Source organism: Herpailurus yagouaroundi, unplaced genomic scaffold (assembly GCF_014898765.1).
Source record: "Herpailurus yagouaroundi ecotype Mexico unplaced genomic scaffold, PumYag 139, whole genome shotgun sequence".
Lineage (NCBI taxonomy): Eukaryota > Metazoa > Chordata > Mammalia > Carnivora > Felidae > Herpailurus > Herpailurus yagouaroundi.
The window spans coordinates 69,829,269-69,847,473 of NW_024412394.1; the positions used below are offsets into that span (position 1 = coordinate 69,829,269).

General features: G+C 44.0%; 1 protein-coding gene across 1 annotated transcript; it reads left to right on the forward strand.

The window, feature by feature from the left end:
• Positions 1 to 931: 931 nt before the first annotated feature.
• On the forward strand, positions 932 to 18,079 carry CCN6 (cellular communication network factor 6). The gene is made up of 5 exons (XM_040474414.1): positions 932 to 1,394; positions 8,556 to 8,853; positions 12,705 to 12,947; positions 16,300 to 16,493; positions 17,798 to 18,079. Exons 1-5 carry the CDS (start codon positions 1,347 to 1,349, stop codon positions 18,077 to 18,079), a joined length of 1,065 nt encoding a protein of 354 aa, XP_040330348.1. The 5' UTR covers positions 932 to 1,346.
• Positions 18,080 to 18,205: the final 126 nt, after the last annotated feature.

The window sequence follows — 18,205 nt, forward strand, 5'->3', positions numbered from 1 at the left end:
CTTTGTTTTTCTTAATGTTTTTGATTTTGGAGAGGGGGAGAGGGGGAGGAGTAGAAAGAGAGGGAGACACAGAATCTGAAGCGGGGTCCAGGTTCTGAGCTGTCAGCACAGAGCCTGACAAGGGGCTCGAACCCACGAACCATGAGATCGCGACCTGAGCTGAAGTCTGATGTTCAACCAACTGAGCCACTCTGCCACCCCAACAGTCTTCGTATAGCTGTGACTGCTTGAACGAAACAAAGGTGAGCAGAACACCTAGCAGAGGTCAGGTAACAGAAAAGATAGGATGTGTAAAGGGTCAAAGAGAACAGGGATAGGCCTTGGGATGGGGGCAGGATGGTGGGCCAGACATGGGGTCCACGAGAGGACAAAGCCCCAATGCAGAGGCCCATCAAGATGCATAAGCCAAGACCAAGGCTGAGAAGGTGGGATGAACAAAGGTCACACACAACTGAACACAGGAGGAGATGGGCTGGTGGCCGCACCCACCACAGAGGTGAGATTTAGGAGGAGGAGGGGCACAGACCTGTCAAAATTTTTTTCTTCAATCTTAATTTGTTCAGTGATTGCTAACAGCGTAATTGTTTTATCTTAGCCCAAAAAGATGGGGGTTAACTTGACTTCATCTGTCATGGGGCCGTGGCCCCAGAGAGGGCCTTCTCTCAGGCCGGATACTCTAGGTGCCTCCCCATGTTCCATCTCCAGTTTTTCCGGTCCTGAGCCAACTGGTGTGAGGAACGCGCCGGGATGAAGTTAAGTGTAGGGCACCGTGGGGGCGTCTGAGGGAAAATCAGGAGCCGTTGGGGGTGGGGGGGTGTTCAGGGAAGGCCTTTGGCACCCCGTTTTCGTTGTGAAGGGAGAACTCCAGAACAGGCTGTGGTTGGGGCTGGGGGGAGCAGAGACCAGGCCAGCGCTCTGTGCTCCAGGGCCTGGGAGAGAAAGGGCCTGGGGCAGGGCAAGCCTAGGATGGAGAGGCTGAGGGTGAGGAAGGTGAATGTGTCCAGCTGTACCATTTAGCCCAAGGGGAGACTCTGATCTCTGGGAACTGGTGGAACAGCTACTCAAAGAAAAGTTACCACCCGACCTACCCTTCTTAGTCCCGGAGGAGAGCGCTCACACCCTCCTGAGCGCTCACACCCTCCTGACACTCCACGCCCACCCTCCCTCGAGAAGGTAAATAGGAGGCGAGTCTGCGAAAGAAAACAGGGTATTAAAGCAGCTCCGTGAGAGCTAAAGCCCAGCTGAGAGTGTGAGCACGAGGTCGGTGTCCCGCGGAGGAGACAGAGGGCAGCTTTGTGTGGGGCCCCAGCCGCCTCCTATCTCCCTGCTGCTGGTTCCTGGGGAACATGCGGGGGCTCCTGCTTTCCACACTCCTGGGCGCTGCTCTGGCACAGGTAAGCTCCCCCCTCCTCACCGCTTCCCCTCAGGAGTTTCAGATTTCTCCAGGTCAGAAATTAAAAAGGAAGAAGATGGGGGCAGAGTGGGGGGGGGGGCAAATACCTTGTGGGAATACTTCATGCCAAACGGGGAGCCATTTTCGTCTCCAAATAAAAGTTGTGTTTAGTTTAGAAGCTTCGGGAAAGAAGTGGAAAACATTTCTTCCTTTCAGGTAACGGCACCGAATCCACTTTCGATATGTTTGAACAGCTCCCAGATTTGAATAGTGTATATTTTTTAGGGGGGGGGGTACGACACACACCGCGTGGTCTGGAGGCGGCCGCCGGGGTGAAGGAGCCCCTTCATCTGGGCTCCAGGCTGGGGCTCAACTTTCCGTGGCTGTGTGAGAAAGGTGCAGAGAGCCACTGGAAAAAATGATTCTGACGACTTCCTTCAGCTAAGCCTGTCCTTGTTTGAAAGGAGCACTTGGGCTAAACATTTATATTTTTAAAATGTTCTGTTACTTTGTCTCTTCTCAAGTCATGCGTTTCTCCCTTTTCATGAAAAGGAAGCGGTCCGTGAAGACTTGGGAATAGTTTCAAGCAACAGACCAAAGGGAAATTTAATTTGAGAGGAGCAAGTCGTTGCCTTGGGATTTTTTAATAAGAAGATGAAAACAGGGTGACTTGTGTATGTGGATTTATTTACATGGAGGTGGTTACTGCTTGCACAGAGGACAGAGCTTTCGAAACCTTCCGGTGGTTGGGGAAACATGGACGTGTGTGGGAGTTAGTAGCCCAGTAGGGCGCTCAATTGTGTTTTAGGAAGCAGGAGATTGAAATTTGTTATCTAGGATATGGAGATTTCAGACTGTAGAAGAATCCTAACAAGAATGCCACTGGTGTGGTTTGTCTCCACTGCTATATGGAGGGGCACATTTTCTCCAGGGGAGGTGAGACGGAGCTGTCTCCCGCTCCACCCTTCTTGAGAAAAGGCCCATTGTTGTTGTTGTGGATTGAATAGCACCTATCCCGACAGAGAGGTGTCCAAGATAAAAAACAAAAACAAACACAAAGAGGTTAAGACACGGCAACAAGAAAGTATTATTTTGCTTAATTTTGTCATTATGAACTTTTGAGGAATAATACCTACTCCTTGTTGAAGGTCTGCTACGTGCCGAGCACTGTGCTAGGTACTTTAGTCATTATCTTAATTCTCAAAATAACCTTACGACGTGGATTATTATTATTATTATTAATCCCATTTTACAGAGGAGGATTGAGGCTTAAAGATCAAGTAAATGATAGTCATCTGAGATCACAGAGCTGTACCAAATCTCAGCGCTGGTGTAAAAACCCTTTGTTTCTGGTGCAACAGAAGAGCCTATTTTGGTGTCCCAAAAGAGTTCTGTTCCATTTCTTCTCTGTCGCACCGAGTCTTGAAAGATGGTTTCACTGGAGATAGAACACCAGGTTGACAGTTGTTTTTTTGTTTTTCCTTTCAGCATTGGGTCTTATTCTCCACCTCCCTCCCACCTTCCTTTTTTTTTTTAAAGGCTTATTTTTTTTTTTTCCCCCCAGAAAAGCTTTAAGGTCACAGCAAATTTGAGAGGAAGGTAAAGAGATTTCCTGTCTACCACTTGCACGGCCTCCCCGCTTATTAACATCCTCCACTAGAATGGTACCTTTGTTACAACTGATGAACCTACATTGATCAGTATTACCTAAAGCCCATAGTTTACCTTGGGGTTCACGTTTGGTAGTGCCCATCCCAGGAGTTTGGACAAATGTACGATGACATGTATCCGGCATCACAGGATCATGGAGTATTTTTGCTGCCTTAAAAATCCTGTGCTCCACCCCGTCCCCCAATTCCTGGCAGCTAGTGATCTTTTTAGGGTCTCCGTAGTTTTGCCCTTTTCCAGAATATCCTATAGTTGGAATCATACAGTAAGTAGACTTTTCAGATTGGCTTCTTTCACTTAATAATATGGGTGTCTTTTCATGGGTTGATAGCTCATTTCTTTTTAGTACTGAATAATCCATTGTCCGGATCACAGTTTATCCAAGGCACCTACTGAAGAGTATCTTGGTCTCCTTTTGATGGGAGGTCAGATCTCTCTCTTGTTGTTATTCTCTTGTATGTAATGTAATGCTTCTCTTTACAAAGTACAGAGTAAAGTTATGCTTTTCCGAGTACACTTTCAAGATTTTCTCTTTATCCTTGGTTTTCAACAGGTACCTTGTGGCCTCAGAGATTGTATAGAAATGCTTCAAGACGGGAAAGAGAAGCAGGTGTCCCCAGGTGGGCAGTTTGGAGAGTAGGCATTTCCTTGAAAGGAAGAAACATGAGGAAAAGCATGGAGGAGGAAAGGGACCTGGTGAGGCTCGTAAGCAGTAAGGTGGAGGAGGAGAGTGCATTGAAAGCGAAGGCTGGAGAGGAAGGCATGAACCCGCACAGGCTTCAGACAGCATGCTCAGAATTTTGCACTCTATGCTGTAGCAGTAGGGAACCACTGGTGCCCTGTACGAGGAGGGGTAGTATTATCAGACAGGTTTTCTAAACAGATACCTCCAGCAGAAATATGGCAGATTCATTTGAGGAGTCATTATTGAGGGAGGAAGACCAGTTAGGAAGTTATTGCAATAGTACTCAGTAGCCACGCAGAAGGGGGTAGAGTGGCTACTTGTAGGAATAGGAGGACAATTCGCATTAGGCACTGAACGGCTATGGGAAGTGTGGGAGATGACGACCAGGAGGATTCCCGGCATCCTGACTCCAAACGTTGGAGAAGCTATCCAGAAGGGGGGGGGGGGGGGGGACAGTGACGATGAGTTTGGGGAATGAATTTTTCCCATGGAACATTCTAGTGGCACTGTTTTGTAGGTAGTCAGCTGTAGGGCTATAGAGCTTGGTGGAGAACTCCTGGATGAAAATTTAGTTTCGACACTTGCACAGGGTGGAAATGGAAGGCAAGGGGGTAGAGGAGATTGCCAAGAGACTGTGTAGAGTGAGAAAAGACAGCAAGGTCACAGAACACCAGTTAGTCTAAGTGTAAGTCAGATTTGGGGTAATAGGAGTCTGCAGAGGAGAGTGAGAAAGTAGATTGAGAGGTAGGGGTAGACCTGGGAGGGTCTGGCGTCATGAAAGCCAGGGGAGAGGAGAGGATTAAGAGTCAAACAGGGGGCACCTGGGTGGTTCAGTTGGTTAAGCATCCTTCCAACTTTCGATTTCGGCTCAGGTCATGATCTCCCAGTTCGTGGGATTGAGCTCCACATCTGGCTCTACACTGACTGCCCTCATACTCTCTCTCTCCAAAATAAATGAAGCATAAAGAAAAAAAAAAAAGTCAAACACCTTAGAGAGGAGGCAAGAGGAAAACAGAGATTCCATGAACATGAGCCCAGCTGGGAGGCCAGTGAATCTGGCAGGAAGGCCCCGGCAACCATGTCTGAACCAAGGGAAAATTGAGAAGAAGACGCTGTTTCTACTCCCTTCTCCACTTTTGTATTTCCAGTCCCCGCCACCACCTCCTCCAGAATCCCAGCACAGTTTAAATTTTTTTTTCTTCAACATTTTATTTTTGGGACAGAGAGAGACAGAGCATGAACGGGGGAGGGGCAGAGAGAGAGGGAGACACAGAATCGGAAACAGGCTCCAGGCTCCGAGCCATCAGCCCAGAGCCTGACGCGGGGCTCGAACTCCGGGACCGCGAGATCGTGACCTGGCTGAAGTCGGACGCTTAACCGACTGCGCCACCCAGGCGCCCCCCAGCACAGTTTATACTCAAAATCTATCCTCACGTGGTCTCTTCAGCTTGAATTGTAGCTGAGAGGGTTGCTCTGGGGAATTCGTGTTACCAGTGATAAGCAAAAGGGCTGAGGTTGTAAGGGTGGAATTTCAAACTCATACTCTTAAATGTAGGATGTTTTGGCTTGGAAAGAGGTTTAGATTTCTGGATCAGTGCAAGTGCCTTCAGGCTATCAAATAAATGGAGGGTTAATTATAGAAATGACTTGCCAGGCACTGTGCTAGGTGCCAGTATTAATTAAAATGAACCACAAAGTCCCTGAGGATGGGTAGCTTTAAGCGTGTGGAAAAGACAGACACTTACACAAATGGTTTCAATTCAAGGGCATGTAAAAGAGAGGGGGGTGGGGGGTGGGGAGAGATCGTAAGAAGTTTTCTGGAAAAGGCCATAGCTAAACAGAGCTGGATGAAGAGTGAGGGCCAGTGAAGAAGGTTAGAGCCAGATGGAACAGCATCAGCTATTCAGGGAACGGCCGGCCGACACTTGAACTTGCCAGAACCTAACGGATGCTAGGAATGCGGGAGATTGAGGAGGGCCCTGAATGCTGTGCTTAGGAGCTTGGACTTTCCCAAGTCAGTCACTTTCGGGTGTGAGGGATGAAGGAGAGGAGCAGGTGAGGTCCATTTTCAGCTTCCTGGCTTGGGGAGCTCAGTGGTTGGCCCCACCATTCGCTAAAAAGGGAACTAGGTGAGGAGCAGTCTGTTGTGGGGAAGGAGAAAGTGAGATCCTCGTGGGACAGCAAAGTGGCTATACCCAGGGGAAATTAATGAGTTGTAAGCTTAGGGGGAGAGGCCTTGGCTGGAGAGGAGAGACAGATGAAGATTAGGGGGTTTGTTTAGTATCAAAGCTGGCTTGTGGCGGGACCCGGACGAGGGAAGGAGCAAAGGTCAGGGTTGAGAGCTCGGGCTCTGAAATCTGCCGGTCTAGTTTAAATCCCTCTTCTACTGCTTGATGTAGGACTTAGGACAGGTTAAACAATCTGAGCTTCAGTGGCCTCATTTATAAAATGGGGTGTATGGTTTCCTCCTGCTCCTGTAACCCGTTACCACCGATTTAGCGGCTTAAAACAACACAAATTTATTATTTTACACTTCTGGACATCTGTAGTGTGAAAATGGGTATTAGAGGGCTAAAATCAAGGCTCGGCAGGGCTCTTCCTTCTGGAGGGTCTAGGAGAGAGTCTGTGCTTTGCCTTTGGCAGCTTTTTAAAAAAGTTTAATTACTTATTTTGAGAGAGAGAAAGGGAGAGAGAGCAGGAGACAGAGACAGAATCCCAAGCAGGCCCCGAGCCATCAGTACAGAGTCCCTTACAGGGCTCAAATCCACAAGCTTTGGAGGTCATGACCTGAGCTGAAGTCAGACACTTAACCAACTGAGCCACCCAGGTGCCCCTGCTTTCTGCAGCTTTTTTCCTTTTTAATGTTTTTATTTATTTTTGAGAGAGAGAGAGAGAGAGAAAGAGCAAGCGGGCGGGAGAGGGGCAGAAAGATGGAGGAAGACAGAGAGTCTGAAGCAAGCTCCAGGCTCTGAGCTGTCAGCACAGAGCCCGTCGCAAAGGCTTGAGCTCACGAGCCGCGAGATCATGACCTGAGCTGGATGGCGACTCCACCAACTGAGCCACCCGGGCACCCCCGCTTTCTGCAGCTTTTAAAGGCTCCCGCACTTGTGGCTCATGACCGCCTTTCAGCTGTGACATCACGCCTGCCTCTGCTTCCATCCCATCTTCTCTGACATTCCTGCCTCTTTCCCATTGAAGGATACTTGTGGCTATATTGGGCCCACCTGGTTCATCCAGGATACTCTCATCTCAAGACCTTTACCTGCATCTGCAAAATCCCCTTTGCTGTGTAAGGTAGTATCTTAACAGGTTCTGGGGATTCGAACACAGGCATCTTTGAAGGAACACTTATTATGCCTACCACACGTGGCTAACAACGGCTCCATCCTCTTCTAATGAAGGCTAAATGATATTAGGTAAGGCGCTTGGCACAGAGGAGGTACCATGTTCTTTCATTCCATACATTTTATTACAGGGAATAAGACTGCAAAAAAGCTTGCCCTTTCAAGAAGCTCACATTCTTGATGCGTGACTTTGAAGATAAACAAGTAGAATATATAGGAATAAGACAGGTGGTAAGAAGGTCTGTGGGCTAAAAGGCTGGGGCAGGGTCTGTTTTACAAAGGGTGGACAAGAAGGGCCTCACTGATAAATTTGAGCACAGACCTAAGCAACTGAAAGAGTGAGCCACGAAGATACCTGCGGGAGGAACATGCTTGGAGTATTCAAAGAATGGGGAGGCCAGGTGGACCTGAGGTTGCAGGGCCTTCGAGGGTCATTTGGCTTTTACACCGAAATGTGAAGCCGTGAGGAAGCCACCTCTTATGAGCAAGGAGTGACATGAATTACAGTATGATTGTAAAAAGATACACATATTTAATGTATACCATTTGATGAGCTCCAGGATAAGTATATACTCATTAAACCAAAACCACTACCAAAGCCCTAAACATATCCATCACCTCCCAGAGATTTCTCCTGCCCCTTCTATCTATTATTGTTTGTGTGTGCGTGCGGTAAGAACATTTAACATAGGATCTACTCTCTTAGCAAATTTTAAGTATATGTGTAATGTGGTAACTGTTAGCTATAGGCACTGTAGCTTATTTCATTTTAACCATTGTGCTGAGTGAAGAATCTAGAAGACAAAGGGGGAAGCAAGGAGATCCTTTAGGAGACCATTACAATCATCTAAAGTGAGAAATAATGGTAGCTTGGTGGTGATGGGGGGGGGTGCTATCTAATCATTTCTGATTAGAGTTGGGTACATTTTAAAGGCATAACCAACAGGATTTACTGATAGGATTGCATAGAAAATGGGAGAGAAGAGTCAAGAATGACCCGACCCCAAGGTATTCTGGAAAAGTGAAATTGGCCTGTGTTCAGCAGGGATGTGCACGGAAGGGTATCTTGGAAGAGAAATTGGGAGTTTGTTCTGGTCACACTGAGCTCGCTGTGCCTGTCAGATATCCAAGTGGAGACCGGGCAGTTCGCATCGGAGTTCCCAAGACAGGGCTGGAGGGAGACAGGCGATAGAGAGAGGGAGGAGCCTTCAGAGGTGTTCACCGCAGGGGGCTCCAATTAGAGAGTGAGAAGGAGCAGCGAGGAGGGAGGAGGAAGAAGAACGAGTGATGTGTGGGCAGCTGAGTGAAGAAAGGTTTACGGAAAGAGGCATGGTGACAGTTCCCGATGGATATTGCGACGCTCCCCGCTGTTATCTCTCAATTCAGGGGAAGTCTTCGGTTTCTAGAAATCTCTGAAATGAGTTTGAGGCATGCTTTCTAACGGCACCTGTGTCATCCAATGAAGTTCTGCTGCAGGGCGCAGGGCGGCGGGCCGCCAGACACGCCCCCTGAAGGGAGGCCTGGAGAAGCGTCGGAGGTGCACCAGCGTAAACAGTTCTGTCACTGGCCCTGTCAATGCCCTCGCCGGAAGCCCAGCTGCCCTCCTGGAGTGAGCCTGCTGAGGGACGGCTGCGGATGCTGTAAAGTCTGTGCCAGACAAGCAGGGGACATGTGCAACGAGGCCGACCTCTGCGACCCGCACAAAGGGCTGTACTGTGACTACTCGGCCGACGGGCCTAGGTACGAGACCGGAGTGTGTGCGCGTAAGTGTCTTCTCCGGGACCTGCCGGGAGAGGTTGAGCCCAGACAGCATTCCCCCCTCCCTGTAACTGTTGATTGGAATAGTCAGCTTAGTTTGGCTAAGTTTGAGGTGGGTTTGGTTTTCACACCCCGGTGGGACTGGCTTTGTCATATTGGACACCATGTGTTCAGAAACCTGTTCTTGTTAATTGCACTAATGTGATCGTGTAGGGATTCTCAGGTAATTGCCTTTAGTGATAAAAATAGGGGAAACTAGGTGAATAGAGCCTGACTTCTTAAAGTGCCACGAAATGACAGCTTTTGTCACTGTGGTCAAAAGCTCAGTCTGAATTCACCCTTTTCCGCAACTTAAAAATAATCTTGCTTGAAATGTAAGGATGTATATCCTGCTTTAATCTTAGCCTTTCCAAATGATCATCAAGTTACTGTACTTTTAAATGGAAGCAGATTTGTAAAAAGGAAGGTAGCGGGACCCCAAATCACAACCTGACCCTCAGATTTATGGATTTTAACTCTGGAGACTGATGGAGACCATCTAAACCTACACCTTGACAATAACTCAGGATCCTGATTTAGCTAGGATTAAAACTAAGATTTCTAGGGCACCTGGGGTGCTTGGTTGGTTAAGCATCCGACTTCAGCTCCGGTCATGATCTCATGGTCCGTGGGTTTGAGCCCCACATCAGTCTCTGTGTTGACAGCTCAGAACATGGAGCCTGCTTTGGATTCTGTGTCTCTCTTTCTCTCTGCCCTTCTCCCACTCATGCTCTGTCTCTCAAAAATGAATAAACATTAAACAATTAAAAAAAAAAACAAAAAAACCTAAGATTTCTAAGGGAAGAGAGATACCCATGTTAGCTTCACATTTTAGTCAGTCTACAGAAAAGACTGTGTGGGCAGGCAAATTACTCTCGGGTTTTGTTGCGAGCCTGGAATACGAGCACATCTTTGGAGTATGACTGAGTGTGTAGAGCCATTCAAGCTTGATGGCCTGATGCCCCTGTCAGCACTAAACTACATTGGTTAAGAATGCAGGCACCGGGTTCAAATTCTGGACTTTATATGCTGAGCGACCTTGAGGTCACGTTGCTTAACCTCTCTGTGCCTCAGTTACGTCATACATACTTCCTCTTACAGAAGTGCTAGGAGGAACACATGAAATAATGACACAAAACCCAAAGCACCTAGCAGAATATCTGGCAGGCAGTAGACTCTTAGACATGTTAGCTATTATTTGTGGAAATTCAACAGGTCAACAGACCTATCAGACTCTGGCATCAGGATCCTCCTTTCTCCCAAATGGTGCTGGGCAAATTATTTCATTACCCTAAAAAGCACTTAGTGAACCACCACTAATGAGCCAGGCACTGTGCCCAAAGAAAACAAGAAAAGATAGAGGCGCTGCCCTCGCAGAGTCAAACCTTATTGTGTCAGAGCTTTCCACAAGTGATTTCACATAGAATGTGATGAGTATTTTAACAGAGCATAGCCATGAGGGTGGGGGTGGAGATGACCTGAAATGGGTCACAAACTATGGCCCAGGGGCCAAATCTGGCCCAGAGCCTGTTTTTGTAAGTCACATTTTATTGGAACACAGCCACACTATTCAGTTCCGTAGTCTGTGGCTGCTTTATGATAGCAGAGCCCAGTAGTTGTGACAAAAACCAATGGTCTATAAATGCTAAGATATTTACAGGACATTTGCCGATCCATGATACAGAACAATGATTTTTAAACTTTGCTCTAAGGACCCCTTTAGTTTCAGAAATGAATGAATATCCAAAGAGCTTTTGTTTATGTGTTATCTCTATCGGTATTTAGATGGATTAGAAACTTAAAAATATTACTGATCCATTTAAAAACAGAAACCCCATTGCAACTTGGTAGGAATAATATATTTATGAAAATATTTTATTTTCTAAAACAAAGAAAAAATTAGTGAGAAGAATGGAGCTGTTTTACATTTGTGTACCTCTCTAATGTCCAGCTGAACAGAAGATAGCTAGATTTCCCCATCTGCTTCTGTTTTCAATCTATTGCTGTATGTTATTTTTGTTGAAATATATGAAGGAAATCCAGTCTTACATAGGTAGGTCATTGGAAAAGACAGGAATACTTTAACAGGATTTTCAGATAATTGTGAATATTCTTTTTGATATTAAAACTTGAGAAGTGGTACTTTTTTATTTAAAAAAAATTTTTTTTAATGTTTATTTATTTCTGAGACAGAGAGCAGACAGAGCATGAGCAGGGGAGGGGCAGAGAGAGAGAGAGAGAGAGGGAGACACAGAATCCGAAGCAGGCTCCAGGCTCTGAGCTGTCAGCACAGAGCCCGACGCGGGGCTCGAACTCACAAACCGTGAGACCATGACCTGAACCGAAGTCGGTTGCTCAACTGACTGAGCCACCCAGGTGCCCCTAGAAGTGGTACTTTCTTGAAAATTAGCTGTATCATGGAATCTGAAACCCTATCAATGAACTTGGCAGAGTCTGTGACATCAAAATGCATTAGTCTATCCAAGACCTAGTTGGAATGGGTCTTTTACTCGTGTATAATTTTGTAACACTATGCATTGGTTATTTGGAAAATACTAGTTTGGGAAAAGGTGATGTAGATGTTCCAAATATTGATACACTTTATACAAGATTAAAAAAACACATTAACCAATACCAATCTAATCATAAAAGTCTGCATATTGGGTAGCTATAGAGATCTTGGTGGTGGATATAGATTTTCCAAACTTCTAATTTTTGCTTGAAAGCCTGAATTCTGTCATTGGCCAGAAAAGTGTTTCCCTTGAAGTGACACTCTCACCGTTGATTTTCAAGAAAATGTCGGCCAAATACCTGAGTAATCATGGTTTATCTGTCAGTCATCTCTTTAGGTGAAATCCTCACTCAAAAAGTGGTTTCGTTCAGCCCCAAACTCAAACAATAGAATAGGTGCTTCTCAAGACGATACAATATCTACAGAAATGCTCTCTGTAACACTGCCTACTCTGTCACACAGGATATTAAAATGACATATATTTGGTGATTAAGATTTAGTAAAATTGGTAATTTCTACTGTTATTAGGACATTATTGAGTAAAACTAGATTTTCTTTTTTTTTCCGAAAGCACATTTATGTACAAGTGCATTGGCAGGGAAAAACACAGTACTAGCCCGTACGGTTTGATTCACGCTAAGGCTCCAGCAGCAGTGTCAGCCGCCATTGCTCTTACACCCTCAGTGCAAATACCAACATGGTGAAAAAAGTCAGGCACATCTCAGTGTTCTGAAAGGGTTTTGACCTTGCGGATTCTCTGAAAGGGCCTCAGGTACCGCCAAGAGGCGCGAGGGGTCACACTTTTGAGAATCGTTGATCCAGGTCAAGAATACCTCTCAGAGGAGTGAAAGTTTCCTCCAATTCTCTTAACAACAACAAAATTAGTTGCTGTGCAGTACTGTAGTTAAACAAATTATGGTTTCTTCAGCCATTCACGTATCCTCATTTCCTACAAACACATCCTTGCCTATTGTTGGACATCTGGGAAACCTCAGTCTTCCCAGCCACCAATCCATCTCTCAGACTTACAATCAGTGTCTCAGTGCGATTCTCCTACTGATCCTGGATAGGGCCTGTACTTGGTCTTGATTCTGAAAGCGACTGACTGGAGCAGATCGCCTACAATATAATGGAAATGTCTCATTTCCACCTTTTACACATGTTCTGAGAAAGTCCCAGATGGGGCCTAAGAAGCTGAGAACACTACTTCATAAAGGAGATAGCTATTACCCCTGTGATTCATAATGGGAGGTCTGGATTATCAGTTATGGCTTCTTTGGTGATTCTGCTCTTCTCTCTTTTCAGATCTTATGGCTGTGGGATGTGAGTTCAACAGGGTACATTATCATAACGGCCAAGTCTTTCAACCCAATCCCCTGTTCAGCTGTCTCTGTGTGAGCGGGGCCATTGGATGCACACCTCTGTTCATACCAAAGCCAGCTGATGGTCACTGCTCTGGGGCTAAAGGTAGAAAGAAGTCTGATCAATCAAACTGTGGCCTGGGACCGTTCCAACAGCAGCTTTCAACAAGCTACAAAACAATGCCAGGTGCTTAAAGGCTTATTTAGTTCTCATGTATGGCTTCCTGTGATCTTCTTTCATGTTTCTTTTATGTACCACAGGTACTCAGTAAGTACTTATGGCTTAGTGGTCAGTCTGAGAGTTAGGTTGGGTGTGCTATCTTACTCAGTCTCTGCCTCTCAGATAGGTAGTTTTCTAAGTATCCCTAAAGGAAACTTTATAATGTTTTAGATTTTTCCAGTAAAATATTCCAGTTTTTAAAAGCTCTGCTCAGGTCAGAAAAACTCTTCTATGCCCCTGGCTCATTCCACTCAACCTCTTCTAAGGAAAACTGACCAAATATTGTTCACATGCACCCTGAGAGAAACTTTTACTTGTACTGTTATATTATGGGCAAGACGTGTGACCCATCCAGTTCCAAAAATTTTCAAAGGCAACTCCTGTGTATGACAAAAGCAGAAATGGAAGCCTGCTTATTAAAAACATTTGAGAATATGTTTTGAATTTGTAAATATTGTTTCTAAACATAGGAAACTGCTGACATACGATTATTCTTTCATTCGGTCTGAAAATGCAGCTCTACAGTTACCAACCTCTCTCTAAATAAACACACATACAGGTATTTTAAAGTAGGGTCCCCAGCTATATATGTAGTCAGAAACCCCTAATGAGACTCTTTCTCACTCATCGTGAGCACTTGGCCATTTACAGTTAGTGTCCGTATATTCATAAATACTATATACTGGTCTGCTTTAAGTTAACATCTTGTTTAAATGCCAGGGCATTTTGGGGACAGGAGTTTCAAAAACACCCACAAATGAAGCACAGATGAGGAAGGACTCAAAAGGGTCAGTATTCATGCCTGGTTATTATTCACAGCTCTGTGTTTTTACCCAGAAATCAAGAATGCCTTTTTATTGAAATTTGGAGCTTAGTAAATGAAAGGTGCCATGGAAATACAGGAGGAATATTTATATATGCTAAAAACTTCTAAGTTCAGTTACATTATGTGGATATTTAACAAAAGCAACTATAATCAAGCAATGAATTTTAGATATTTAAAAAACTAACTCTATGAAAGGAACATTCTCAGAGATTTCCATCATGCCAATTAATTTGAAAATAATTGAACAGGTTGTAGTGAATTTGCATTTACCATACTTGGTTATTTAGCTAACAGCACGATGCCACTAATGCTCTAAAACCTCTAAAATTATAAGCCAAGCTGTTCTTTTTTGCAAAATGTCCGGGAACAGCTGATTTTCTGAACTGGATCTGAGGGGCTCCGTCTAAGTTCTTGGGCCTCACGCATGAACCTCACTGGTGAGAAAATGCCCTAGGGCAGCAAGTTTCCACTAGAGCATCCTTTTGGATCAAGTTCAGTCGGTCTCATTTGCGGAAGGAGAGTAGTTGCAGAGGATCATTGGAACCTGGTTGGAGGGGGTGTTACATGGTCAGTCTCAGTGGCTTGTGCTTTGCTACAAAAAGTGAGAAATTCTGTCACTGTGCTCTCTGGTAATTGAGACCACAGGTCTAGATATGTTAGTGTATGTTCAGTCTAATGTCTCTCCTCTGCTTACCTGTGAAACTGTGGTTAGGGGCCCAAAGAGCAGTTTGGGTTTTAAAAGCAAACAGTGACCAATATACACGTTAAGGTGTATTTGGGCATACTTTACTCCAGATGGCCTACGGTTGGATTCTAGCTTTTGCTCGCTCACGATGAAGCATATGCAGTGACATAATGCCCCCATGCTTTTCTCACTGCTCCCCAAATACTAAACTCTTACTTTAAAAGCTCTTCTAGTCTTCTTGCTTCTTAATGTTAACTTCCTGAACTGCAGCTCTTGGCTTAACTTTTTAATGGGGTTATTGGTAATGTGATAATCTAACCTACCTTTATTTATTGCAGATGCGTGCCAGGCTTTTAATCTGCTTCCTGCGTTGAGGTCTTTAAACTGTTGTCTACCTTCCAGGTATCTTCATGTTTCTGCTTCCTCTTCCTCAGTTCCTTGTGCAATTGCAACATCCTACCGTTAATAACACTGAAAGCAGTAAAGTATCATTTATTCGAAGACGGCACACACTTCAAAGTGACTGATATTTCCTATCAAGAAGGTAGTTGCGGGGAGGGGGGCATCTTTTCAGAGTTTTAAATTTCCATTTTGAAGCAATATAGCCAGAATTTTGCTATATTCAACTGCAGACTCAAATCACAACCTTATTCCAAGTATCTGTTTTAGGATGCATATTAACCTTAAGGAAATGCTTTGAGACAACTAAAATGTAGTGTTTAAAATGAACCAATGGCCTCATTCATGAACAGAACAGGAAGCTCCCAGTGGATTTATAAGATGGAGGAATTATTATGCACTCATTATATTCTCATTATTCACCCCCCCCTTCCCCTCCCTTCTGCTAAGCATCAATCAGTGGAGGGGCTCCATCTGTCCAGCAAATTACCCACCCGCCCATAGATCTATCTTTTCCTTTGCCATTTCTTTCTATAAGTGATTTGAAATGGCTGGCCAACGGAAAGAATACCATGGGCCTGATACCATAGGGAATGTAGCAATTAAGCTGAATGAACAGAATAGATTACACACTCACTATGACTTAGTATATGGTTATTTTGATTAGTTCAATGTAATGTAGAGAATTTTCTAAAAGACCACATTAAAACAAGTAGAGGAAAAATAACTGGCCTTAATAGTTTATTCTCAAACATAACTTTTGTATTTTAGATTTTAGCATGCCATGAAAGTTAACATTAAGACATCATTCTGACTAATACCTTGAATTTCTTAATCCTACTAATGTCTATTTCATTTTTGAAAATAATATCTAGCAAGAGGCAAGTAGTTTAGTACTAAGAGAATGAGCTAGTAAGCAGAAGCAAATGGATACATTTACTCAGATTTTCAAAGATAAATTATCTTTATTCTTCCTAAGAAACTGTACTGTAACATTTGGCTAAAAGGTAATTTGGGGACACCTGGGTGGCTCAGTCGGTTGGGCGTCCAACTTCAGCTCAGGTCATGATCTCACAGTTTGTGAGTTCAAGCCCCACATCAGGCTCTGTGCTGAAAGCTCAGAGCCTGCAGCCGGCTTCGGATTCTGTGTCTCCCTCTCTCTCTGACCCTCCCGGCTCACATTCTCTTTCTCTATCGAAAATAAATAAACATTAAAAAAAAAAAGGTAATTTGAAAGTAGGAGAGAGCATGATGAGTTAGACTGCAAGTTTATTTTATTCTGAGTTACACTGCATAAAAGGAAAAGTTCTGATCTATTTACTATTAGCTTAAAAATAATTATTAAAAGTTGTCTATCTGTGTGAGTACATAATTATGTATACACATGTACTTTTCCCCCTTTATTTTAGCTTATAGGAATCTCCCACTTATTTGGAAAAGAAAATGTCTTGTGCAAGCAACAAAGTGGACCCCTTGCTCCAGAACCTGTGGGATGGGAATATCTGATAGGGTGACCAATGAAAATAGCAACTGTGAAATGAGAAAAGAGAAAAGACTGTGTTATATCCAACCCTGTGACAGTAACATATCAAAGAGAATAAAGGTAAAATTTAATCAGATTTAGTTTCATTGTAATTCAATATTAAGAGACTCCTGAAAAGTACGTGTTTTAGAGGGATAGACAGTATGCGATTCTTGTAAAAATAAAATCACCTCATTGTAACTCTTAAAGTCAAACTATTTGGGAGGAAAGCAAGTATTAATCTAATTGCATTTCATGGGGGGAAATCTTACCAAGCAGGGAGGTACTGTTAGCCTGCTGATTCTAGATACTCTAGTAGCTTAACAGTGTGGGTCTTGATCAGCCTGATTTGTTGTGGTACACCCACTATGCATGCTTTTAAAAAGCAAATCCTGGGGCGCCTGGGTGGCGCAGTCGGTTGAGCGCCCGACTTCAGCCAGATCACGATCTCGCGGTCTGTGAGTTCGAGCCCCGCGTCGGGCTCTAGGCTGATGGCTCAGAGCCTGGAGCCTGTTTCCGATTCTGTGTCTCCCTCTCTCTCTGCCCCTCCCCCGTTCATGCTCTGTCTCTCTCTGTCCCAAAAATAAATAAACGTTGAAAAAAATTAAAAAAAAAAAAAAAGCAAATCCTTTTCAGAGTCTAACTTTTAAAAACTATGTTAATTTTATGTAGTGGAATCAAAGCAGTGGGTAAAAGATTTTGGTTGCTGTATCATAATGATAAGAACTGACATTATGAACATCAGAGTTCTGATGTTGGTTATAGATCACCAACTTGGAGGGAGAAACCACCATTTCCAAAATGCTCTGTGCTTATTAGATAGTAAACTTGCCAAAGGACTATGATAAAATATTTACCCCGGAATTGTTTGGTATAACTAGAGCTGGTCCTACTTCTAGAACAAGGCAAGATGACTGTCTCAAGAGTAAGTTTTGGAAATGCTACAAAACCTTTCTCATCCCCAAGTTATTCCCTACCATATTAAGAAGTTGACAACTCAGTTTTAAACGGATTAAGATATTTATTCATCCACTCAAAACTGAGTTTTGTTAGGGAATTTGCTAAGCCTTAGGTAAATAAACATCTAATAAGACGTGGCCCTTGATATTAAATAAGACAAATTTTCATTGTGGAAATTGTGGAAATGAAGGGTGGAGAGCAACAAAAACAGGGAGTGGGTCCTATGATGGAGCAAGAACAGGGAGGACAGACCTCTGGGTGGGGGGGGGGGGTGGGGGGTGGAATTCAAAGGTAAAAAAGAGTGCTGATTCACTAAGAAATATTAATGCCCTGGAAATAATTATACCTGTGTGTTTGTGCTATAAAAATGTTCTGTATACAGTTTCACTTTTCTAATGACTTCTTAATGTTATGTACCTTTTCAGATCCCTAAAGGAAAAACGTGCCAACCCACTTTCCAACTTCTCAAAGCTGAAAAATTCATCTTTTCTGGATGCTCAAGCACTCAGAGTTACAAACCCACTTTCTGTGGAGTATGCTTGGATAAGAGATGCTGTGTCCCTAACAAGTCTAAAATGATTACCATTCAATTTGATTGCCCAAATGAAGGGTCGTTTAAATGGAAGATGCTGTGGATTACATCTTGTGTATGTCAAAGAAACTGCAGAGATCCAGGAGATACATTTTCGGAGCTCAAGATCCTATAAAACCAACTTTATATGGGAAAAGTTAAGTTTAGGTAATCATGTCATTACATCATAAAATTAGAATGGTTTTAAAGGGTGGCAAATCTACCTTATTGATTTAAAACAGTAAGAATGCCTACTTATTCT